This window comes from Pan paniscus, chromosome 13, assembly GCF_029289425.2.
Source record: "Pan paniscus chromosome 13, NHGRI_mPanPan1-v2.0_pri, whole genome shotgun sequence".
Taxonomy (NCBI): domain Eukaryota; kingdom Metazoa; phylum Chordata; class Mammalia; order Primates; family Hominidae; genus Pan; species Pan paniscus.
Window position 1 is genome coordinate 73,289,546 of NC_073262.2, and position 26,233 is coordinate 73,315,778.

Below are 26,233 nucleotides of genomic sequence, written 5' to 3' on the forward strand. Positions count from 1 at the left end.
AAAGCTGGTATGTTCCAGAAACAGCAAGGAAGTCAGTGTAGACAGAGGGAAGTGAGTGAGGGGAGGAGGAGGAATGTATTCATTATCTATTGCTTCTTACAAATTACACCAAAACTTAGTGGCTTAAAACGGCAAACATTTGTTATATCACAGTTTCTGTGGGTCAGGAATCTGGACACAGATTAGTATTGCAGGATCTGGCCAGCAGCCCACAATGCAATGGGGCTCTTTGTTCCCAGGCGGATTGGCAGGTTGAGAAATAATAGACACACACAAGATAGTGAAAGCTGGGTCCAGGGGGGTCACCGCCTTCCGGTCCCATGGTGCCAACAATGCACTGGATATACCAGCGTTTATTATTAAGTTTAGTGAGGGTGGGGGTAGGTTAGTGAGGGATTTAGGGTCATTTGATTATGAGGTGAGATGGTCACATGGGGATGAAGTAATTCTTTCACATAACATTTGTATGTAGAAGTACAGTACATTTGTATGTAGAAGTACAGTATAGAGAGATAAGAATTTACAATATAGTGTGTGTGTCAGTAATTTCTAACAGAGCCTTAAAACAGAAACACAATCTTTCCATAACCTATGATTAGCAAGATATTAATCAGCAGTAACAATTGCAACAAAAGCTGGTTACAAACAATCCATGGAAACAGGACATGAAGCTAGACAACCGGTTAGACCAGAAATTCTCAGAAGGGAGTATGCCATAACCCTAAAGGGGCCTAGAAGAGCCGTGGCAAGATGAGGGCATTTATAGCCCTATCTTATCCATACAGACAGGCGCCACCCCCCCCCATGCATCCGTTTATAGGCTCTCCACAAGGGTCGCATTCCACTCCTAGAGCTATGAACATCTGCTTTTCTGGGATAGGAATCTTGGTGATGTGAAACCTCCCTGACTGCACGTCCATTCATAGGCTCTCTGCAGGGGGAAGCACATCACGCACTGTTGGCTCATTCTGGCAGTCCAACCTGGCATTGTCTTTACACAATCCTGCATGCAACTTTGTATTTACAATAATCAGGAGCATTTCATCTTTTATTCCATAGCAACAGTTTCAGGGAGTCTCCTTACATCTCCCCCTTCTCTCTGATTTAAATGAACCATAGCAATCATAGCTTGGCACTGATCACAATTGGACTGAAGAATATTTTTTCCAATTTTACACATGAACAATAAACCAATAGTACAAATTATACACAGAACAAAATTAACAATAGTGGATCCTCCCAAAGATTTTACCTATTGAATGGGGTTGAGATTAGATAATCCCTCAGAGATACCGTCTAAAACTTCAGCACCGGGTAAAGCAGTTAAGTGTGCTTGAGAGGCCTCAAAAATCTGTTCTTTTAGTTTGCTTATGTCTAAAGCTTTAAATTATCTTCACTTCCTTGTAAATGGCATTTTACTGATTCCCAATTGTGAACAGACTCATTATATTGAAATGGAGTTATACAAAAATCAGAAGTATTCCAATCACATTGCATTTGTAATCTATGTTCTAAACTCATAATTCTATCTCCCATCCATATAACAGTTTGTCTTAGATCATTAATTTGATTAGCCAGTTTTTGATCAATACCTGAGAATTCCACATCCGAGTAGAATTTTTTTGCCATTTATCCACAAAATGAACAGTTTGAATAGATTGACGTAATGCAACTCCAGCAGTAGCAGCAATCACAGTAACAGCAATCAAGCCCATTATTATTGCAATTAATGTAAAAATAAATTGTTTACTCCTTTTAAGAATTTTCTATAGAATATTGTTAATAACATGGATAAAGGGGGAAGATTCCCAAGGCCTATGTAAGGCTACGGGGAGCCAAATACCTTCTCTGGCTCTGACTATTAAAATACTATGATATTGATTAAAGGATGAGTCAATACAAGTATACAAGTAACAATTAACACAGGTAATTATGTTGGTTTTTGAACTAATATGCAACTTTCCTACTAATAACATATATGGTGGTTTAACACAACTTTTAAGTGGTATAGTTTTGTTGGACTCCATATAGATAGTATATATATTTTGAGGTGACAAGGTGGATTTACTTATAACACTTTCTCCAGCCCAAACTCTCATACCAGTCATAGCTATTGTTAATCTGCATAATTCAGAATGTTCAGGTCCTAAGTGGGGAACAATGAGCCTTGGCTTTGGAGGCGCAACCCCTGCCCCTTTCCACTTAAGAGGAAAAAAGGAGTTAAATCTACGATATAATAGGGGAGGGTTGTCACTACCTTTTTGGTAAGTAATATTATAGAGAAAATGTTGACAATCTCTATGACCTTGAGAGCAATCATTAGTAATATGACCTTTAGGAGCCCAATCAACAATGGTGTAGTGAGAAGAATTAAATAACATGGTTCCTTCTGAGCTAACACAGTCTTTCCATATTAATTTTGTCAGCATTTGAAGACAAGTTGAGAGGACACGCAGGTCTAAAGGCTTATATTGGGATGTGTGAATATAATCAGTGATTACTGTTTTGATCTGCCCTAGAGGTTTTAATGAGAGCCCTGATACCAAGTGTCCTAAAGGAGGGACAGAGTGACCAGATGGTAGTGTGACAGCCCAAGTTTGAATATCTAATGAGAGACATACATTAGTGGGTCCCAGGCAGAAAGGTGGATACCTAAAACCTAAAGTGATGTTGAAAAGGGTTCCTTCTTCTGAAGGTTGTGCAGGACAACGATCATCTACAGAACCAGGCATCCAAATACTATCATTAACATAGACCTCGATAGGAGCATCCATCCATGTCACGGCTCAAATAAGAGGAGGAAAAGGAATATAGGCCCAATATGCATAGTTTTTAACAGTCTGTGGGGTGACAGAGGGTAGAAGGATCAGTGTCATCAGGAGGAGGCAGAGGTTGAGCCAGACCTGGATCGCTGGAGACAAGTTGTTCAGGATGGCTGTCTGGATTGTCTGTTGTAAAGGAGTTAGCGTGGTCTTTTCTTCTTTTTGATGATTGGATGTGTTAGTTGTTTCCTGCTGTGGTGCTTTTTCAGCAAATTTCTCTGTCTCGTTGTTGCTTGCATCTTCAGGATCTGGCCAGCAGCCCACAATGCAATGGGGCTCTCTCTTTGTTCCCAGGCGGATCGGCAGGTTGAGAAATAATAGACACACACAAGATAGTGAAAGCTGGGTCCAGGGGGGTCACTGCCTTCCGGTCCCATGGTGCCAACAATGCACTGGATATACCAGCGTTTATTATTAAGTTTAGTGAGGGTGGGGGTAGGTTAGTGAGGGATTTAGGGTCATTTGATTATGAGGTGAGATGGTCACATGGGGATGAAGTAATTAACATAATATTTGTATGTAGAAGTACAGTACATTTGTATGTAGAAGTACAGTATAGAGAGATAAGAATTTACAATATAGTGTGTGCGTCAGTAATTTCTAACCGAGCCTTAAAACAGAAGCACAATCTTTCCATAACCTATGATTAGCAAGATATTAATCAGCAGTAACAACTGCAACAAAAGCTGGTTACAAACAATCCATGGAAACAGGATGTGAAGCTAGACAACCAGTTAGACCAGAAATTCTCAGAAGGGAGTATGCCTTAACCCTAAAGAGGCCTAGAAGAGCCGTGGCAAGATGAGGGCATTTATAGCCCTATCTTATCCATACGGACAGGTGCCCCCGCCCCATGCATCCGTTTATAGGCTCTCCACAAGGGTCGCATTCCATTCCCAAAGCTATGAACATCTGCCTTTCTAGGATAGGAATCTTGGTGATGTGAAACCTCCCTGACTGCACGTCCATTCATAGGCTCTCTGCAGGGGGAAGCACATCACGTGCAGTTGGCTCATTCTGGCAGTCCAACCTGGCATTGTCTTTACACAATCCTGCGTGCAACTTTGTATTTACAATAATCAGGAGCATTTCATCTTTTATTCCGTAGCAATAGTTTCAGGGGGTCTCCCTGCAGCTTAGCTGGGTGCTTGTGGCTCAAGGTCTGTTGTGAGGTTACAGTGAAGCTGTTGGCCAGAGCTGCAGTCTCATGTGAAGTCTCAGTTTGGGGACAAGCGTTGGGGATCCACTTGCAAGCTCACTCCCAACCACGTCTCTCACCACATGGGACTCTTCACAGGACTGCGTTACCACGTGGCAGCTGTCTTCCCCTGGAGAGAGTGAGAGAAAGCACACAAGATAGAAACCACAGTCTTTTTCAAACCTCATCTCTAAAGTGATGGCCCATCACTGCTGCCATATTCTTTTTTTTTTTTTTTTTTTTGAGACAGAGTCTCGTTCTGTTGCCCAAGCTAGAGTGCAGTGGGGTGATCTCAGCTCACTGCAACCTCTGCCTCCCAGGTTCAAGCAATTCTCCTGCCTCAGCCTCCTGAGTAGCTGGGATTACAGGCATGCGCCACCATGCCTGGCTAATTTTTGTATTTTTAATAGAGATGGGGTTTCACCATGTTGGCCAGGCTGGCTTGCTGCCATATTCTGTTTATTAGAAGCAAGACACTAAGCCCAAAGAGAGGGAATTAAACAGAATGTGAATACCAAGAAGTCAGGATCATTACAGGACCACCTTAGAGGCTGTCCACCATAATATGAGGTAAGGCTTATAAGGACTTTGGCTTTTACTCCAAGTGAGATGATAAATCTTTGGAGGGTTTCAAACAAAGAAACAACATGATTTCTTTGCTTTTTCCAAACCAAAAAAAACACTTCTTCCTTAAGAGTTTCATACAAATACCTCAGTCTAACATTCAAGGCAAAACTCCACTTTGTTTTTACAGACTGTACTTCCATGACACATAACAGGCTGAGGCCAATTAATAAGAGTTTACTGTACTGGTTAAGAGTTCAATTCTAGAGACAGAGTGCCTGAGCTGGAATGTCAGCTCCTCTTCCATTTATTAACTATATTAGGCAAGTCATCAAATCTGTCTGCCTCTTTCTCTATAGATAGTGACAATAATTGTACTTTTGTCAAGAACTGTAAAGGGTCTGAGATTTTACCCTGCTTGTAGGCTAACAAGTTAGCCTGCCCCATCTTCACAGAAACTAGCAGAAGTCATGAGATTCCCATGTCAGAGACAAAAGACTTTATTATTCACAAGACAGTAGGCAGCATGAGCTTCATGTTCCCATTGGTTACCCTTGTCCCCAAATCCCATGGGGTAGATGGAAAATGGCCCGGGTAGATCTGTGCACACAGTGGATTTGTGTCACTGTTGAAGAACCCTGAGCTTAGGAACCTTTCAGTCTCATAACAGGCTGCGGCAAGCCTGCCCACCCTTTAGCCTAGAGGGAGACATTTTCTTTATTATCCTAGTCAGGAAGCGACTCTGTCCTCTGCACTGCAGAAAGACATGATCTCTAGCCTCTCAGGGTGTTTGCCATACAAATTTTTTTTTCTTTTTTTTAGATGGAGTCTTGCTCTGTCACCCAGGTTAGAGTGCAGTGGTGGGATCTCGGCTCACTGCAGTCTCCGCCTCCCAGGTTCAAGCAATCCTCCTGCCTCAGCCTCCCGAGTAGCTGGGATTACAGGCACCCGCCACCGTGCCTGGCTAATTTTTGTATTTTTAGCAGAGACAGGGTTTCACCATCTCGGCCAGGCTGGTCTCGAACTCCTGACCTCAAGCAATCCACCCACCTCAGCCTCCCAAAGTGCTGGGATTACAGGCATGAGCCACCGCACCTGGCCAACCATAGAAATATTTTTGAAAAGAAAGTCTAGGACAACAGTTGTCACATATGTATAGAAACACTTGGAGAACTGCTCCCCAGGAGGTTACTTCATAGGTTTATTTTATGTTTTATTCAATGAGTTAGTTCATATGGAGTATCTGGTACATAGTAAGGGCTCAATAAATTATTATGACACCCCTTCTAATATAACACCTTTCTTCAGGCAACTTACAAGATGCTCTTCCTTCCCACCTTTCACACATATTTTAAGCTCCATATTAAATACTACAACTTATATGAAGCCTTTTCTTACTACCAACTGGAAATGTTTTTTTGTTTTTTTTTTTTGAGACAGTGTCTCACTCTGTGCCCAGGCTGGAGTGCAGTGGCGTGATCTTGGCTCAGTGCAACCTCCACCTCCCAGGTTCAAGTGATTCTTCTGCCTCAGCCTCCCGGGTAGTTGGGACTACAGATGTGCACCACCAGGCCCAGCTAATTTTTTTGTATTTTTAGTAGAGATGTTATTTCGTCATGTTGGTCAGGCCGGTCTCAAACTCCTGACCTCAAATGATCCACCCGCCTCGGCCTCCCAAAGTACTGGGGCCACCATGAGCCACCAGGCATTAGCCACCATGCCCGGCTAGAAATGACCTTTACAATCTGAATTGTGTACCTGTTTTGGAGCACATGTCACATTCTGCCATGTATTACAATTTGCCTATTTTTCCCACCTGTCCCCTAGATTTTAAACCCTTTGAATGTAGGAGCTGATCTTACCCTTGTATTTGCTTTGCATACAACTGACCCTCAGGAAGTAATCTTGCAACTTGGCGGTTGTTCTCAACCTTCATTTCAAAAGCCAAAAGCCAACTATTTCTACCTTTAAACTGGCTCCACCCTTCTAAATACTGAGAATCTAAATCTTACATCCTTTACTCATATAGTTCTAAAAAGAAAAATGCTCAAGTTTCAACTTTCATGTAAGAAAGCCTGAACTACTTAATGTTCAGAAAATCAGTAATTTCCAATGTTGCAGTGTGGCTAATTGTTAAGGTCCCTAACCCTAGCCTACTGTACAGTTCTGAAGCTAGAAATTGTGCCTTAATCCTTTCACAATGTGAGGATATTTTAAAATATCCTCAATTAATGCTTATTTGAATTAGAAACGAATCAAAATGATTTTCTGTCCTGAGAAGAGCAACTTTTAAATATCATATAAAGTGATACATGCTTGCTTAAAAAGCAAGTAAAAACTTAAAACAATACAAAAGGAATACAGTGAAAACTACCTTCCTCCCACAAGCCTTACCCCAACTCCCTGTTAACAGTTTCTTATGCCATTAATATGCAAGGAAATAAATATGCACATTCTTACATTCTTTTATATATACATATATATTTTTTTCATTATTATACTTTAAGTTCTAGGGTACATGTGCACAACGTGCAGGTTTGTTACATATGTATACATGTGCCATGTTGGTATGCTGCACCCATTAACTCATCATTTACATTAGGTATATCTCCTAATGCTATCCCTCACCCCTCCCCCCACCCCACAACAGGCCCCGGTGTGTGATGTTCCCCTTTCTGTGTCCTGGTGTTCTCATTGTTCAATTCCCAACTATGAGTGAGAACAGGCGGTGTTTGGTTTTTTGTCCTTGTGATAGTTTGCTCAGAATGATGGTTTCCAGCTTCATCCATGTCCCTACAAAGGACATGAACTCATCATTTTTTTATGGCTGCATAGTATTCCATGGTGTATATGTGCCACATTTTCTTAATCCAGTCTATCATTGTTGGACATTTGGGTTGGTCCCAAGTCTTTGCTATTGTGAGTAGTGCCGCAGTAAACATACGTGTGCATGTGTCTTTATAGCAGTATGATTTATATCTTTGGGTATATAGCCAGTAATGGGATCCCTGGGTCAAATGGTATTTCTAGTTCTAGATCCCTGAGGAATTGCCACACTATCTTCCACAATGATTGAACTAGTGTACAGTCCCACCAACAGTGTAAAACTGTTCCTATTTCTCCACATCCTCTCCAGCACCTGTTGTTTCTTGACTTTTTAATGATTGCCATTCTAACTGGTGTGAGATGGTATCTCACTGTGGTTTTGATTTGCATTTCTCTGATGGCCAGTGATGATGAGCATTTTTTCATATGTTTGTTGGCTGCATAAATGTCTTCTTTTGAAAAGTGTCTGTTCATATCCTTTGCCCACTTTTTGATGGGGTTGTTTGATTTTTTCTTGTAAATTTGAGTTATTTGTAGATTCTGGATTTTAGCCCTTTGTCAGATGGGTAGACTTCAAAAATTTTCTCCTATTCTGTAGGTTTCCTGTTCACTCTGATGGTAGTTTCTTTTGATGTGCAGAAGCTCTTTAGTTTAGTTTAATTAGATCCCATTTGTCAATTTTGGCTTTTGTTGCCATTGCTTTTGGTGTTTTAGACATGAAGTCTTCGCCCATGCCTCTGTCCTGAATGGTATTGCCTAGGTTTTCTTCTAGAGTTTTTATGGTTTTAGGTCTAACATTTAAGTTTTTAATCCATCTTGAATTAATTTTTGTATAATGTGTAATGAAGGGATCCAGTTTCATCTTTCTACATATGGCTAGCCAGTTTTCCCAGCACCATATGTTAAATAGGGAATCCTTTTCCCATTTCTTGTTTTTGTCAGGTTTGTCAAAGATCAGGTAGTGTAGATGTGTGGTATTATTTCTGAAGGCTCTGTTCTGTTCCATTGATCTATATCTCTGTTTTGGTACCAGTACCATGCTATTTTGGTTACTGTAGCCTCGTAGTATAGTTTGAAGTCAGGTAGTGTGATGCCTCCAGCTTTGTTCTTTTGGCTTAGGATTGACTTGGCAATGCGGGCTCTTTTTTGGTTCCATATGAACTTTAAAGTAGTTTTTTCCAATTCTGTGAAGAAAGTCATTGGTAGCTTGATGGGGATGGCATTGAATCTATAAATTACCTAGGGCAGTATGGTCATTTTCACAATATTGATTCTTCCTATCCATGAGCATGGAATGTTCTTCCATTTGTTTGTGTCCTCTTTTATTTCATAGAGCAGTGGTTTGTAGTTCTCCTTGAAGAGATCCTTCACATCCCTTGTAAGTTGTATTCCTAGGTATTTTATTCTCTTTGAAGCAATTGTGAATGGGAGTTCACTCATGATTTGGCTCTCTGTTTGTCTGTTATTGGTGTATAAGAATGCTTGTGATTTTTGCACATTGATTTTGTATCCTGAGACTTTGCTGAGGTTGCTTATCAGCTTAAGGAGATTTTGGGCTGAGACGATGGGGCTTTCTAGATATACAATCATGTCATCTGCAAACAGGGACGATTTGACTTCCTCTTTTCCTAATTGAGTACCCTTTATTTCTTTCTTCTGCCTGATTGCCCTGGCCAGAACTTCCAACGCTATGTTGGATAGGAGTGGTGAGAGAGGGCATCCCTGTCTTATGCCAGTTTTCAAAGGGAATCCTTCCAGTTTTTGCCCATTCAATATGATATTGGCTGTGGGTTTGTCATAAATAGCTCTTATTATTTTGAGATACATCTCATCAATACCTAATTTATTGAGAGTTTTTAGCATAAAAGGCTGTTGAATTTTGACAAAGGCCTTTTCTGCATCTATTGAGATAATGATGTGGTTTTTGTCTTTGGTTCTGTTTATATGATGGATTAAGTTTATTGATTTTCGTATGTTGAACCAGCCTTGCATCCCAGGAATGAAGCCCACTTGATCATGGTGGATGAGCTTTTTGATGTGCTGCTGGATTCGGTTTGCCAGTATTTTATTGAGGATTTTTGCATTGATGTTCATCAGGGATATTGGTCTAAAATTCTCTTTTTTTGTTGTGTCTCTGCTAGGCTTTGGTATCAGGATGATGCTGGCCTCATAAAATGAGTTAGGGAGGATTTCCTCTTTTTCCATTGATTGGAATAGTTTCAGAAGGAATGGTACCAGCTCCTCCTTGTACCTCTGGTAGAATTTGGCTGTGAATCCGTCTGGTCCTGGACTTTTTTTCATTGGTAAGCATTTAATTATTGCCTCAATTTCAGAGCCTGTTATTGGTCTATTCAGAGATTCAGCTTCTTCCTGGTTTAGTCTTGGGAGGGTATATGTGTCGAGGAATTTATCCATTTCTTCTGGATTTTCTAGTTTATTTGCATAGAGGTGTTTATAGTATTCTCTGATGGTAGTTTGTATTTCTGTGGGATCGGTGGTGATATGCCCTTTATTGCATCTATTTGATTCTTCTCTCTTTTCTTCACTAGTCTTGCTAGCAGTCTATCAATCAATTTTGTTGATCTTTTCAAAAAACCAGCTCCTGGATTCATTGATTTTTCGAAGGGTTTTTTGTGTCTCTGTCTCCCTCATTTCTGCTCTGATCTTAGTTATTTCTTGCCTTCTGCTAGCTTTTGAATGTGTTTGCTCTTGCCTCTCTAGTTCTTTTAATTGTGATGTTAGGGTGTCAATTTTAGATCTTTCCTGCTTTCTCTTGTGGGCATTTAGTGCTATAAGTTTCCCTCTACACACTGCTTTAAATGTGTCCCAGAGATTCTGGTATGTTGTGTCTTTGTTCTCATTGGTTTCAAAGAACATCTTTATTTCTGCCTTCATTTCGTTATGTACCCAGTAGTCATTCAGGAGCAGGTTGTTCAGTTCCCATGTAGTTGAGCAGTTTTGAGTGAGTTTCTTAATCCTGAGTTCTAGTTTGATTGCACTGTGGTCTGAGAGACAGTTTGTTATAATTTCTGTTCTTTTACCTCTGCTGAGGAGTGCTTTACTTCCAACTATGTGGTCAATTTTGGAATAAGTGTGGTGTGGTGCTGAAAAGAATGTATATTCTGTTGATTTGGGGTGGAGAGTTCTGTAGATGTCTATTAGGTCTGCTTGGTGCAGAGCTGAGTTCAATTCCTGGGTATCCTTGTTAAATTTCTGTCTCATTGATCTGTCTAATGTTGACAGTGGGGTGTTGAAGTCTCCCATTATTATTGTGTGGGAGTCTAAGTAAGTCTCTTTGTAGGTCTCTAAGGACTTATGAATCTGGGTGCTCCTGTACTGGGTGCATATATATTTAGGATAGTTAGCTCTTCTTGTTGAATTGATCCCTTTACCATTATGTAATGGCCTTCTTTATCTCTTTTGATCTTTGTTGGTTTAAAGTCTGTTTTATCAGAGACTAGGATGGCAACCCCTGTCTTTTGTTTTCCATTTGCTTGGTAGATCTGTCTCCATCCCTTTATTTTGAGCCTATGTGTGTCTCTGCATGTGAGATGGGTTTCCTGAATACAGCACACTGATGGGTCTTGAGTTTTCATCCAATTTGCCAGTCTGTGTCAATTGCAGCATTTAGCCCATTTACATTTAAGGTTAATATTGTTATGTGTGAATTTGATCCTGTCATTATGATGTTAGCTGGCTATTTTGCTCATTAGTTGATGCAGTTTCTTCCTAGGATTGATGGTCTTTACAATTTGGCAAGTTTTTGCAGTGGCTGGTACCAGTTGTTCCTTTCCATGTTTAGTGCTTCCTTCAGGAGCTCTAGTAGGGCAGGCCTGGTAGTGACAGAATCTCTCAGCATTTGCTTGTCTGTAAAGGATTTTATTTCTCCTTCACTTATGAAGCTTAGTTTGGCTGGATATGAAATTCTGGGTTGAAAATTCCTTTCTTTAGGAATGTTGAATATGGGCCCCCACTCTCTTCTGGCTTGTAGAGTTTCTGCTGAGAGATCCGCTGTTAGTCTGATGGGCTTCCCTTTGTGGGTAACCTGACCTTTCTCTCTGGCTGCCCTTAACATTTTTTCCTTCATTTCAACTTTGGTGAATCTGACAATTATGTGTCTTGGAGTTGCTCTTCTCCAGGAGTATCTTTGTGGTGTTCTCTGTATTTCCTGAATTTGAACGTTGGCCTGCCTTGCTAGGTTGGGGAAGTTCTCCTGGATAATATCCTGCAGAGTGTTTCCCAACTTTGTTCCATTCTCCCCATCACTTTCAGGTACATCAATCAGACGTAGATTTGGTCTTTTCACATAGTCCCCTATTTCTTGGAGGCTTTGTTCGTTTCTTTTTATTCTTTTTTCTCTAAACTTCTCTTCTCACTTCATTTCATTTATTTGATCTTCCATCACTGCTACCCTTTCTTCCAGTTGATAGAATCGGCTACTGAAGCTTGTGCATGTGTCACGTAGTTCTCTTGCCATGGTTTTCAGCTCCATCAGGTCCTTTAAGGACTTCTCTGCATTGGTTATTCTAGTTAGCCATTCATCTAATCTGTTCAAGGTTTTTAACTTCTTTGCCATGGGTTCAAACTTCCTCCTTTAGCTCGGAGAAGTTTGGTCGTCTGAAGCCTTCTTCTCTCAACTCATCAAAGTCATTCTCCATCCAGCTTTGTTCCATTGCTGGTGAGGAGCTGCGTTCCTTTGGAAGAGGAAAGGTGCTCTGATTTTTAGAATTTTCTGTTTTTCTGTTCTGTTTTTTCCCCATCTTTGTGGTTTATCTACCTTTGGTCTTTGATGATGGTGATGTACAGATGGGGTTTTGGTGTGGATGTCCTTTCTGTTTGTTAGTTTTCCTTCTAACAGTCAGGACCTTCAGCTGCAGGTCTGTTGGAGTTTGTTGGAGGTCCACTCCAGACCCTGTTTGCCTAGGTATTACCAGCGGAGAGTGTAGAACAGCGAATATTGCTGAACAGCGAATATTGCTGAACAGCAAATATTGCTGTCTGATCGTTTTTCTGGAGGTTTCATCTCAGAGGGGTACTTCGCCATGTGACATGTCAGTCTGCCCCTACTTGGGGGGTGCCTCCCAGTTAGGCTACTCGGGGGTCAGGGACCCACTTGAGGCAGTCTGTCTGTTCTCAGATCTCAAACTCTGTGCTGGGAGAACCACTACTCTCTTCAAAGCTGTCAGGTGGGGACATTTAAGTCTTCAGAGGTTTCTGCTGCCTTTTGTTCGGCTATGACCTGCCCCCAGAGATGGAGTCTACAGGGGCAGGCAGGCCTCCTTGAGCTGCATTGGGCTCCACTCAGTTCGAGCTTCCTGGCTGCTTTGTTTACCTACTCAAGCCTCAGCAATGGCAGGCGCCCCACCCCCAGCCTCACTGCTGCCTTGCAGTTTGATCTCAGACTGCTGTGCTAGCAATGAGCAAGGCTCCGTGGGCATGGGACCCTCCAAGCCATGCGCAGGATATAATCTCCTGGTGTGCTGTTTGCTAAGACCGTTGGAAAAGCACAGTATTAGGGTGTGAGTGACCCGATTTTCCAGGTGCCATCTGTCACAGCTTTGCTTGGCTGTGAAAGGGAATTCCCTGACCCCTTGTGCTTCCTGGATGAGGCAATGCCTTGCCCTGCTTCAGCTCATGCTCAGTGCGCTGCACCCACTGTCCGACAAGCCCCTGTGAGATGAACCCGGTACCTCAGTTGGAAATGCAGAAATCACCCGTCTTCTGCATCGTTCACGCTGGGAGCTGTAGACTGGAGCTGTTCCTATTCGGTCATCTTGGAACTGTCCTCTTATATTCTTATAAATCAAACTCTGATATTACAAAACCTACAGCCACTGAAGGCATCAAAGCCCCCCTAGAAGTTCACTTTACCAACAATGGTCCATACAGCATCTTTTGTGAAGCTTTAGTATAGGATTGGACAGTAGGCTTCGAGTTTGGATATTTTTACCAAACAATTTTTCTTAAAAGAATCTTCCCATAGTCTTTCCCAGGAACCCTATAACTCTGATCAGGTCTGGGTTTTCATGACTCAAGTGTCATGTTTATGTAGGCACACTTACATCCTACAAAAACCAAAAGTCTCCATGAGAACAGTGAGAAAAGTCAAAATCAGAGTGAGCCCAACCGAAGAACGTTAAGGACAGGATTCTTCCATACCCACAGTGTTCTGTCTCTGGGACTTGCTTGTCTGTTTTTAAACAAACTCTGTTCTGTGTAATTGGACCTCCGATTAATACACTGTCTCAGACAGGCTGGCCAGTATGGGCATAAACTGTCAAAAGTTTAGGATTGGATGATTTAAAATGATCCAGATTCAATCCCCAGAATCTTGCATTTCTGCTGGACTTCTGCTGGACTGCCAGCCACCTTGATTACCCCTCCAAATGATGCCCACTTCCTGGATTAGCAGCCAGTATCACCTGACTCACCCTCTGGTGAGGCTGTATCTGAGGCTACAGAGTCTTAGATCTTCCCTGTTATTTTTCGCCCATCCCAGGCATCTATAAACTGGCCAAAAGCTTCATGAGGGTAATTTTAGCAGAGGGTAAAATTATCATAAAAGTACCATCACCATCTAAAAACAAATATACCCTGAATCCTTTTTCTTGTACTACCTTTTTTATATCAGAACTAAGGGTATACTGAAGACTAATGTTAAAAGCCACACAACGGGCTGGGTGCGGTGGCTCACACCTGTAATCCTAACACTTTGGGAGGCCAAGGCAGGTGGATTGCCTGAGCTTAGGAGTTCAAGACCAGCCTGGGCAACATGGTGAAACTCCATCTCTACTAAAATACAAAAAATTAGCTGGGCATGGTGGCACACGCCTACAATCCCAGCTACTCAGGAGGCTGAGACAGGAGAATCGCTTGAACCTGGGAGGCAGAGATTGCGGTTAGCCAAGATTGTGCCACTGCACTCCAGCCTGCACAACAGAGCGAGACTCTATCTAAAAACAAACAAAACCCACACAATAATGAACTAGAATGTAATTCCTCTAATGAACTCAGCAATAATATTAATGATCTGATTTCCATTCCAAGACAGCCTAATAGGAACAGCTCCATTCTACACCTCCCAGCATGATCAACACAGAAGATGGGTGATTTCTGCATTTCCAACTGAGGTACCTGGTTCACCTCATTGAGACTGGTCAGAAAGTGGGTGCAGCCCATGGAGGGCAAGCTGAAGCAGGGTGGGGCATTGCCTCACCTGAGAAGCACAAGGGATCGGGGGATTTCCCCTTCCTAGCCAAGGGAAGCCGTGACAGACTGTACCAGGAAAATCGGGACACTGCCACCTAAACATGGCACTTTTCCAAAGGTCTTAGCATGCAGCACACCAGGAGATTATATCCTGCACTTGGCTCAGTGGGTCCCACCCCCATGGAGCCTTGCTCATTGCTAGTCCGAGATCAAACTGCAAGGCGGCAAGCCTGGCTGGGGGAGGGGTGTCCACCCCCATGGAGCCTTGCTCATTGCTAGTCCGAGATCAAATTGCAAGGCGGCAAGCCTGGCTGGGGGAGGGGTGTCCACCATTGCTGAGGCTTGAGTAGGTAAACAAAGCTGCCAGGAAGCTCGAACTGAGTGGAGCCCACGGCAGCTCAACGAGGCCCGCCTGCCTCTGTAGACTCCACCTCTGGAGGCAGGGCATAGCTGAACAAAAGGCACAGAAATTTCTGCAGATTTAAACGTCCCTGTGTGACAGCTCTGAAGAGAGCAGTGGTTCTCCCAGCACAGTGTTTGAGCTGTGAGAACAGACAGCCTGCCTCCTCAAGTGGGTCCCTGACCCCCGTGTAGCCTAACTGGGAGACACCTCCCAGTAGAGGCCGACTGACACCTCATACAGCTGGGTGCCCCTCTAAGACAAAGCTCCAGAGGAAGGATCAGGCAGCAATATTTGCTGTTCTGCAGCCTCCGCTGCTTATACCCAGGCAAACAGGGTCTGGAGTGGACCTCCAACAAACTCCAACAGACCTGCAACTGAGGGACCTGACTGTTAGAAGGAAAACTAACAAACACAAAGGAATAGCATCAACATCAACAAAAAGGACATCCACACCAAAACCCCATCTGTAGGTCACCATCATCAAAGACCAAAGGTAGATAAAACCACAGAGATGGGAAGATACCAGAGTAGAAAAGCTGAAAATTCTAAAAACCAGAGTGCCCCTTCTCCTCCAAAGGAACGCAGCTCCTCGCCAGCAACAGAACAAAGCTGGACGGAGAATGATTTTGACGAGTTGAGAGAAGAAGTCTTCAGACAACCAAACTTCTCCGAGCTAAAGGAGGAAGTTTGAACCCATCGCAAAGAAGTTAAAAACCTTGAAAACAGATTAGATGAATGGCTAACTAGAATAACCAATGCAGAGAAGTCCTTAAAGGACCTGATGGAGCTGAAAACTATGGCAAGAGAACTACGTGATGAATGCACAAGCTTCAGTAGCCGATTCTATCAACTGGAAGAAAGGGTAGCAGTGATGGAAGATCAAATAAATGAAATGAAGTGAGAAGAGAAGTTTAGAGAAAAAAGAATAAAAAGAAACGAGCAAAGCCTCCAAGAAATAGGGGACTATGTGAAAAGACCAAATCTACATCTGATTGGTGTACCTGAAAGTGATGGGGAGAATGGAACCAAGCTGAAAAACCCTCTTCAGGATATTACCCAGGAGAACTTCCCCAACCTAGCAAGGCAGGCCAACAATCAAATTCAGGAAATACAGAGAACACCACAAAGATAGATACTCCTGGAGAAGAGCAACTCCAAGACACATAATTGTCAGATACACCAAAGTTGAAATGAAGGAAAAAATGTTAAGGGCAGCCAGAGAGAAAGGTCGGGTTACCCATAAAGGGAAGCCCATCAGACTAACAGCGGATCTCTCAGCAGAAACTCTACAAGCCAGAAGAGAGTGGGGGCCAATATTCAACATTCAACGTGCAGAGACACACATAGGCTCAAAATAAAGGGATGGAGGAAGATCTACCAAGCAAATGGAAAACAAAAAAAGGCAGGGGTTGCAATGCTACTCTCTGACAAAACAGAGTTTAAACCAACAAAGATCAAAAGAGACAAGGAAGACCATTACATAATGGTAAAGCGATGATTCCAACAAGAAGAGCTAACTATCCTAAATATATACAGGAGCACCCAGATTCATAAAGCAAGTCTGAGAGACCCACAAGGAGACTTAGACTGCCACACAATAATAGTGGGAGACTTTAACACCCCACTGTCAATATTAGACAGATCAATGAGACAGAAGATTAACACGGATATCCAGGAGTTGAACTCAGCTCTGCACCAAGCAGACCTAATAGACATCTACAGAACTCTCCACCCCAAATCAACAGAATATACATTCTTTTCAGCACCACATCGCACTTGTTCCAAAATTGACCACATAGTTGGAAGTAAAGCACTCCTCAGCAAATGTAAAAGAACAGAAATCATAACAAACTGTCTCTCAGACCACAGTCAAATTAGAACTCAGGATTAAGAAACTCACTCAAAACTGCTCAACTACATGGAAACTGAACAACCTGCTCCTGAATGACTACTGGGTAAATAACAAAATGAAGGGAGAAATAAAGATGTTCTTTGAAACCAATGAGAACGAAGACACAACATACCAGAATCTCTGGGACACATTTAAAGCAGTGTGTAGAGGGAAACTTATAGCACTAAATGCCCACAAGAGAAAGCAGGAAAGATCTAAAATTGACACCCTAACATCACAATTAAAAGAACTAGAGAGGCAAGAGCAAACACATTCAAAAGCTAGCAGAAGCCAAGAAATAACTAAGATCAGAGGAGAACTGAAGGAGATAGAGACACAAAAAAACCCTTCAAAAAAACCAACGAATCCAGGAGCTGGTTTTTTGAAAAGATCAACAAGATTGATAGACTGCTAGCAAGACTAATAAAGAAGAAAAGAGAGAAGAATCAAATAGACATAATAAAAAATGATAAAGGGCCTATCACCACTGATCCCACAGAAATACAAACTACCATCAGAGAATACTATAAACACCTCTACGCAAATAAACTAGAAAATCTAGAAGAAATGGATAAACTCCTCAACACATATACCCTCCAAAGACTAATCCAGGAAAAAGTTGAATTGCTGAATAGACCAATAACAGGCTCTGAAATTGAGGCAATAACTAATAGCCTACCAACCAAAAAAAGTCCAGGGTCAGACAGATTCACAGCCGAATTCTACCAGAGGTATAAAGAGGAGCTGGTACCATTCCTTTTGAAACTATTCCAATCAATAGAAAAAGAGGGAATCCTCCCTAACTCATTTTATGAGGCCAGCATCATCCTGATACCAAAGCCTGGCAGAGACACAACAAAAAAAAGAGAATTTTAGACCAATATCCCTGATGAACATTGATGCAGAAATCCTCACTAAAATACTGGCAAACCAAATCCAGCAGCATATCAAAAAGCTTATCCACCAAAATCAATTTGGATTCATCCCTGGATGCAAGGCTGGTTCAACATACGCAAATCAATAAACTTAATCCATCATATAAACAGAACCAAAGAAAAAAAACCACATGATTATCTCAACAGATGCAGAAAAGGCCTTGGATGTAATTCAACAGCACTTCATGCTAAAAACTCTCAATAAACTAGGTATTCAAGGAACATATCTCAAAATAATAAGAGCTATTTATGATAAACCCACAGCCAGTATCATACTGAATGAGCAAAAACTGGAATCATTCCCTTTGAAAACTGGCACAAGACAGGGATGCCCTCTCTCACCACTCCTATCCAACATAGTGTTGGAAGTTCTGGCCGGGGCATTCAGGCAAGAGAAAGAAAGAAACGGTATTCAATTAGGAAAAAAGGAAGTCAAATTGTCCCTGTTTGCAGATGATTGTATATTTAGAAAACCCCATCGTCTCAGCCCAAAATCTCCTTAAGCTAATAAGCAACTTCAGCAAAGTCTCAGGATACAAAATCAATGTGCAAAAATCACAAGCAGTCTTATACACCAATAACAGACAAACAGAGAGCCAAATCATGAGTGAACTCCCATTCACAATTCCTACAAAGAGAACAAAATACCTAGGAATGCAACTTACAAGGGATATGAAGGACCTCTTCAAGGAGAACTACAAACCACTGATCAACGAAATAAAAGAGGACACAAACTAATGGAAGAACATTCCATGCTCATGGATAGGAAGAATCAATATTGTGAAAATGGCCATACTGCCCTAGGTAATTTATAGATTCAATGTCATCCCCATCAAGCTACCAATGACTTTCTTCACAGAATTGGAAAAAAACTACTTTAAAGTTCATATGGAAACAAAAAAGAGCCCACATTGCCAAGACAATCCTAAGCCAAAAGAACAAAGCTGGAAGAATCACGCTACCTGACTTCAAACAATACTACAAGGCTACAGTAACCAAAACAGCATGGTACTGGTACCAAAACAGAGATATAGATCAATGGAACAGAACAGAGGCCTCAGAAATAACACCACACATCTACAACCATCTGATCTTTGACAAACCTAACAAAACACAAGCAATGGGGAAAGGATTCCCTATTTAATAAATGGTGCTGGGAAAACTGGCTAGCCATATATAGAAAGCTGAAATTGGATCCCTTCCTTACACCTTATACAAAAATTAATTCAAGATGGATTAAAGACTTACATGTTAGACCTAAAACCATAAAAACTCTAGAAGAAAACCTAGGCAATGCCATTCAGGACATAGGCATGGGCAAGGACTTCATGACTAAAACACCAAAACCAATGGCAACAAAAGCCAAAATAGAAAATGGGATCTAATTAAACTAAAGAGCTTCTGCACATCAAAAGAAACTACCATCAGAGTGAACAGGCAACCTACAGAATGGGAGGAAATTTTTGCAATCTACCCATCTGACAAAGGGCTGAAATCCAGAATCTACAAAGAACTCAAACAAATTTACAAGAAAAAATCAAACAATCCCATCAAAAAGTGGGCAAAGGATATGAACAGACACTTTTCAAAAGAAGACATTTATGCAGCCAACAGACACATGAAAAAATGCTCATCATCACTGGTCATCAGAGAAATGCAAATCAAAACCACAATGAGATACCATCTCACACCAGTTAGAATGGCAATCATTAAAAAGTCAGGAAACAACAGGTGCTGGAGAGGATGTGGAGAAATAGGAACACTTTTACACTGTTGGTGGGAGTGCAAACTAGTTCAACCATTGTGGAAGACAGTGTGGCAATTCCTCAGGGATCTAGAACTAGAAATACCATTTGACCCAGGGATCCCATTACTGGCTATATACCAAAAGGATTATAAATCATGCTACTATAAAGACACATGCACATGTATGTTTATTGTGGCATTATTCACAATATCAAAGACTTGCAACCAACCCAAATGTCCAACAATGATAGACTGGATTAAGAAAATGTGGCACATATACACCATGGAATACTATGCAGCCATAAAAAATGATGGGTTCATGTCATTTGTAGTGACATGGATGAAGCTGGAAACCATCATTCTGAGCAAACTATCTCAAGGACAGAAAACCAAACACCGCGTGTTCTCACTCACACTCATAGGTGGGAATTGAACAATGAGTACACTCGGACACAGTAAGAGGAACATCACACACCAGGGCCTGTTGTGGGGTGGGGGGAGGGGGGGAGGGATAGCATTAGGAGATATACCTAATGTAAATGACAAGTTAATGGGTGCAGCAAACCAACACAACACATGTATACATATGTAACAAACCTGCACATTGTGTACATGTACCCTAGAACTTAAAGTATAATAAAATATATGTATATATTAACAATCCTCACAGTGAGATTGGAAGCTTTGTAATATCTCTCAAAGATCACATTATAGGGCATCTCTGTTCTCTAAGTCTAATCTGTGATCAAAAGAAATAAAATACTGTATTTTAAACATGTTTTCTTTCTTACATATTTATAGATAAGGGGAAGGAGGAGGAGATATCCAAAGGTCTAAAAAAGAGAAAGAGAAAATGAATTTAATCAATAATGTAAACCAAGTTGGTAACCACATGTATGTAATATGCAACACCCCTGACTGCCATTTCCTTGTACAAATTACCTTAGAAAGTGAACCCAGGCTTGTTTTAGAATTCTTTAAGTTGTGTCAAAAATCACAACTTAGATGATCAGCTTGAACACAGGTTAAGCAAAGCTGTCTGGTTTTTTCTTTTTAGTCACAGATCGTATTGTAGTGTGTGGAATACGATTAATGCATTATTGGATATGAGCTGTGCCCCATACTTTAGATCTGACATATTCCAGTCACCTTATTATGAAGCATGTGTGTTACAATCTCTCGCCACTATCAAAGTTTAAGAGTTTGTTGGCCATACACTTGGTCTTGGGCTGGTCCCAACCCAGGTGCCAATAACTGGTTCATCATGGCCACAAACAGGCCTAGAAATGTGATTGCCTGGCCCTACTCTCAAAAACAGAGCACTTTGAAAATAACCTAACTTCCAAGGAAGGAACCACGCTGGAAATAACATAACTGTGTTATGTTATTGAAAAGAAAAGATCTCCATGAATTTCTTTCTTTTTTTTTTTAAGCCAACTTTGACAGCCTCTTTCCTTCCAGATGGTGCCTGGAGCCAAGCCTGTCAGAGACCCTTAGTCTCCTGCTGCCTTTTAATGCTGGTCCTTGATTGCTAATGACCCCTGGCTGGACTGGCTTCTCAACCCATTTAACCCCTCTCTGCTGGGTCCCCATCTCATGCAGGATGAGCGGCCACGAGAGCTGGAAGTGGGAAGGTGCCAAGTCAGCCAGAGCCTCCCACCCTTCCAGAGCTGGTGGCGCGTTTCCCGGTGCCATCATGGATGTCCAAGATCATTCCGGTGAAGAGCTCATGTTAATATGATTTTCTCTATATTGTCAGATAAATGCTGCCAGGTTCCTGACTGTTAATATTTTATTTGACTAAACCAAGACAACCAAGTCCCTGAAAGAATGTTTCCTTCAGGAGTCAAGAGCTGAGGACCACTGATATGAGCCTCCTGGAATATGTTCATTTGGAAACTTAAAATTACATTGCACTGGAACTATCTTTTAGTTTGGTCGAACTTCATGGCCAAAGCATTTGCTTTTGTGCGTGTGTGTGTGTGTTTGTTTGTGTGTGTGTGTAGGCAATAATTTCCTTGTCAAGGCTGAAATATCACTTGTATAACACAGGAGATACCCATTTCTCAGCTTTGTTGGCAACAACTGTAACCATTTACTTTGGTTAAGCTTGGTTTGTTTTTTATGACATATAGGAAGGTGCTTATAGCTATACTGATCAGGTAGGTCACTCAGAGTGTAGGGTTTTTTTTTTTTTTTTAGATGGAGTACCACTCTGCCGTCCAGGCTGGAGTGCAGTGGCCTGATCTTGGCTCACTGCAACCTCTGCCTCCCGGGTTCAAGCGATTCTCCTGCCTCACCCTCCCGAGTAGCTGGGATTACAGGCATACGCCACCAGGCCCGGCTAATTTTTTGTATTTTTAGTAGAGACAGGGTTTTGCTATGTTGGACAGGCTGGTCTTAAACTCCTGGCCTCAAGTGATCCACCCCCCTCAGCCTCCCAAAGTGCTGGGATTACAGGTGTGAGCCACCACACCCCGCCTGAGTATAGGGATATTTAAAAGGGGTGGGGGCAGGAAGCTGCTGATGCTAATTTGTTGAGAAATCTTGAGTCCAGTGGAGAAATTCAGATCTCTTGCAACCTCCTCAGGTCAGGGAGGGCATGAGAAGTCATCATTTTATGCATTATTTCAGTAACGGATTTTTACTAATCTCATATTGGATTGTAAAACAAGGCAAAGAAATTTGGTAGTTCTCTGTGACCCTGAAGAACTGAAATTTAAATTCTTGATTAGAGCAGAGAACTGAAAGCTTTGTGCTGCCCTACTTGTACAAATGTCTTAATGTTTACTGGATAGTTGGACCAAATTGATTTTATAATGTACTTAAGAAATTTGTTCCAAAATTCGGCACAGATTAGGAAAATAACCAAACCATACCTTTCTATTTAATCTTTGCTTCTCTCAGACACTTACTATTTTCTTGGCTTTTTTGAAGATTAAGACTGAAAGATCACAACTGCATTTCTCACCACTAACACTTCATTGATTTCATTTTTACATCTTATTAATTAAATGCAAGATAAAAATTATATTTGTGATTTTATTTTGGTCTACTACTGACATTCTTTTCTATTTCCACTCAATCTCTCTCTCTCCCTCTCTCTCTCTCTCTCTCACACACACACACACACCTGCCAGACATTTGTAGATATAACCTCCCCCAAATCATGTCATTCATACTAATGACTGCCCTCTCTATGTGTAAAAATATTTTATAATTTATGGACCTGGGTGGGTATTTGTACAGCTGTGCAATATTAATCTAATCTATACACTGCAGGTTTTGCTAACAGCTGGGCAAAGGCTGAGGTGAGGTTTTAATGATGTCCTTTAGCCCATCAGTAACCAAATGACCCAGAAAGTGGTTCAGGGGAACCTACCTTGTGCAGCTGTGCTCTCTGAATGAATGAATCATGTTAGAATGAAATTCTGGTGTATTTATGGAGAACTTTTTCCTTTGAAGCCTAAACGCATTTTGATTGGTCGTATTTAAATTCCAACAAGCTGAAAAGCAAAAGCATTTATGTCAGTTTCACAGATGAGGCTCCAAGAGGTTAACTGGCGATTACTCTGGAGTTATAGCATCTTAAAGTTGGAAGGGACTTTAAAGGGCCTCTGGGCTAATGGTTCTTACCCTTTTCCTGCCTTCACACTGGCTTCAGGCAACAGATCCCCATCAGGCATGTCTCTCACTGCACACAGATGTTCACACACTGGGAAAGAATGTGACTCCAAGGAGAGCAGCTCAGAATCTTCAGGCCAGAACGTGTAATTTGCCACACCAATGTCCTCCATTAAAAATTACTACCTCAGTCCACCCATCTCTTTATCATTTTACACATAAAACATGGCAGCAGAGGGGTAAGGGATTCACTTAAGGTCACATACCAATATGTGTCAGAACTTGAACTATGTGTGCCTGGGTCTTCTGATCCCCCATGTCCAGTGCTGGTTTTGCTACAGCTGACCAGCCCCTTGCACACTCACAGTAGAACTGGAACTAGCTCCTCGAAGAGTGAGGCAGAGCTGGAGACGAGTGCCCCAGGGTCCCCTGCTGCAGGGAATCAAAGACCCCGTCACAATTAGCTTAGTAAAACCAACACTATCTGGTGTCCCATATCCGCAAGCACTTAAAATGTCGTTCCAATCTTCAAAGAAATTCTTTCATTCCATTTTTATCTGCTTTTACCCAGGACATTGTTTCCCAGCTCCCCAGTAGTTCACTAGGTGATTTGCATCTCATTAGAAGCTCCAGAAGTGACATCTCCCAGACTGCTGCCTGGCATTGTGGGTCCACTAAGCATCAGATCTAGGTCTTGGATTTTCCAAGTTGACACTTTTTTAAAAGCTGAGTTAATGCTGTTTTCCCACTGGGTGCAGTTTGGGTGGCCATTTTCGCCTTAATTCCTGCTCCCGTGCTGGATCAAGGTTAGGGAACTGCCATTGTCAAAGATGAAGTCAGTCATCTCCACGTGAAAGTACGTGGTGGATGAGAATATTCTGGGGCTTCAGAATAAAGGAGTTTAAAGACTCCTAAAAATAGAAAGATGCTACATGATGCAGATATTCTGAGCACTACACAAAGCAAAACAAAAAGACAGCAAGACAATAGCAAACCATTGCTGAAGCTGTATAACTAATTCTAAACGTTTGCCTTTTAAACATTTTCCCCTGGATCCAATCCTCCTGAGACCGCAGAGTTTTTGCCCTACATTTATATTTTGCTTTAAAGAGCGTCTCCCTAGGTCAGAATGCCTTTTTGGCTTTGTCATTTCTTCATACTACAACCTCCAGAAGAGCACTGAACAGCACTGTACCTCTGGAAACCAGAGATAGTATTTCCATGGTCAGCAAAATTGTTCTCTTGGAATAAGAGAAATGATTTTCCCAGTGTCCAGGGAAATAAGGAGCCCTTATGTCTACTTTGGGCTCAAGCCATCTGATGCAGCTTCCAGCACAAAGCAAATGCCTGATGGTGCCTAGAGCTTCCCCCATCCAGAATTCCTTTTGTCCAGTGAATACTTCCCTGAGCCTATGCCACCTTTTCAAAATGGCAGATAGCTAATCTGCAGAATTGATCTAAGCTCTTAGGAAAGGGTTAAGTCCATGGTTTTTCCAACACTGGCTACAAATTAAAATCACTGGGAAGGAGGAGGAACTTTGTTTTAAACAAGTAACAATGCCAGAACCCTACCCCTGACCAATTAAATTAGGATCTCCAGGGGTGAGGTCATGATAGCTGTATTTTTAAAAAGCCCTTCAGATGATTCTATATGCATCCAGGGTGGAGAACCACTCCAGTATAACAAGAAATACAACAGCCCCTTCGCAGCACCTGCTAATGCCTCTGGCACCATGTTTTATCTTTTCATATATTATCTGTCATTCTCACTACAACCCTACAAGGAAGGGTCATCATTCCCAAGTGAAGGCCTCTAATAAGTGCTGAGGTGGTTATCATACTCCAGTTTTTCTGACTTCAGATTCCCACCCCAACACACGTTTCTCAAAGTGTGGGACATGGGCCACTAGTGGTCACCAAGTTGACTTTTGATGACGTATGGATGTGGCATTAAATAACATAATTCTTTTACATAATTTCTTATGTAAAATAAAGTTACTTTTTTCAATTCTCAATTTAAATCCTCCAGATTACTTTAAGGAGAAAGTCTTAATGGTGCTAGTATGTCTTAAATTCCTCTCACATTTACTCATCTCTCTTTTTAACAAGCCTTTTAAGAAACTCAGAACCTTCTATAGGAAATGGAATCTAGCACAAGTGTGATGATACCATTTCACTTTCACTGTATTTACTATATAGTTCACTTCTATATATGGCAAATGACACTGGTTTTCCATTTACAGTGGCGAATAAAGTTCCAGTTTTAAAGACATGTATTTAAGCAAAAAAAAAAAAAAAAAAATCAGTTGAATTTTAAAAATATTAAATAGTAGTACAGGTGAATAAAGTAAAAAATGCCTAAGAGGTAGATACGTGACCAAAGTTTGAGAAATATTCCCCTACAACATGCTAATTTTTAAAATAGGCATAACCACACCTGTTAGCCAAGGGACTGCTCATCTACCATCCTACTCCAATAGACTGGCAACAACCTGTTCCATCCACTTCACATCCACCCACGACCTGTGAACTTTGCTGCTGTTTCCAACTGAAGAGGAATCCTGAAACACAAATGGTTAATAAACTGGGAGGGTAGGGAACATTCAGCCTTTTCAAATAATCAATGACATGCAAATAGAAACACAAATGAGGTGTTATTTTTGCACCTATTAAATTGTCAGACTTTTTCTTAAGAACCATCTCATGCTGGTGAGGGCCTGCTTAAATGGGTAATATAGGTATAGGTGGCAGAAGTGTATTTTGCTGCACAATTTCTGGATGGCGATTGAAAAAAACAAATCATAAGTTTTTAAAATATGCATACCTTTGGCCAGTAATTCTTCTTTTAGAAATTTATCCTAAGGAATAAGGAACATTTGTCAAACACCAAACTATGAGTATGTTCCTCAAAGCACTGTTATTATAGAAAAACATTGGAAACAACTTCTATGCCCAAAATAGGAAATTATATAAATTAATCATGATTCATTCATAAAATGAAATACCATGCAAGCA

At 41.4% G+C, this 26,233-nt stretch overlaps 2 protein-coding genes across 3 annotated transcripts in view; one reads left to right on the forward strand and one right to left on the reverse strand.

Annotated features, from left to right (window-relative positions):
* MYO3B (myosin IIIB) overlaps nucleotides 1–26,233 on the forward strand; it is a 482,619-nt gene that overhangs the window by 443,145 nt on the left and 13,241 nt on the right. The gene's annotated exons all lie outside the window — the stretch shown is intronic.
* On the reverse strand, nucleotides 289–25,783 carry LOC134728363 (endogenous retrovirus group K member 25 Env polyprotein-like). 2 transcript variants are annotated; one of them, XM_034954468.3, is made up of 3 exons: nucleotides 25,656–25,783; nucleotides 22,977–23,100; nucleotides 289–4,150 (listed from the first exon to the last, which is right to left on the reverse strand). In XM_034954468.3, exon 3 carries the CDS (start codon nucleotides 2,772–2,774, stop codon nucleotides 1,767–1,769), a length of 1,008 nt encoding a protein of 335 aa, XP_034810359.1. In that variant the 5' UTR covers nucleotides 2,775–4,150; nucleotides 22,977–23,100; nucleotides 25,656–25,783; the 3' UTR covers nucleotides 289–1,766. The 2 variants fall into 2 exon arrangements, with proteins under 2 accessions (XP_034810359.1, XP_063451510.1); XM_063595440.1 differs by lacking the exon at nucleotides 25,656–25,783 and adding an exon at nucleotides 23,231–23,824.

What these genes read in the sequence shown, in the direction of transcription:
- LOC134728363 (XM_034954468.3), bottom strand. Translation starts at nt 2,774, where the DNA reads ATGGATGCTCCTATCGAGGTCTATGTTAATGATAGTATTTGGATGCCT.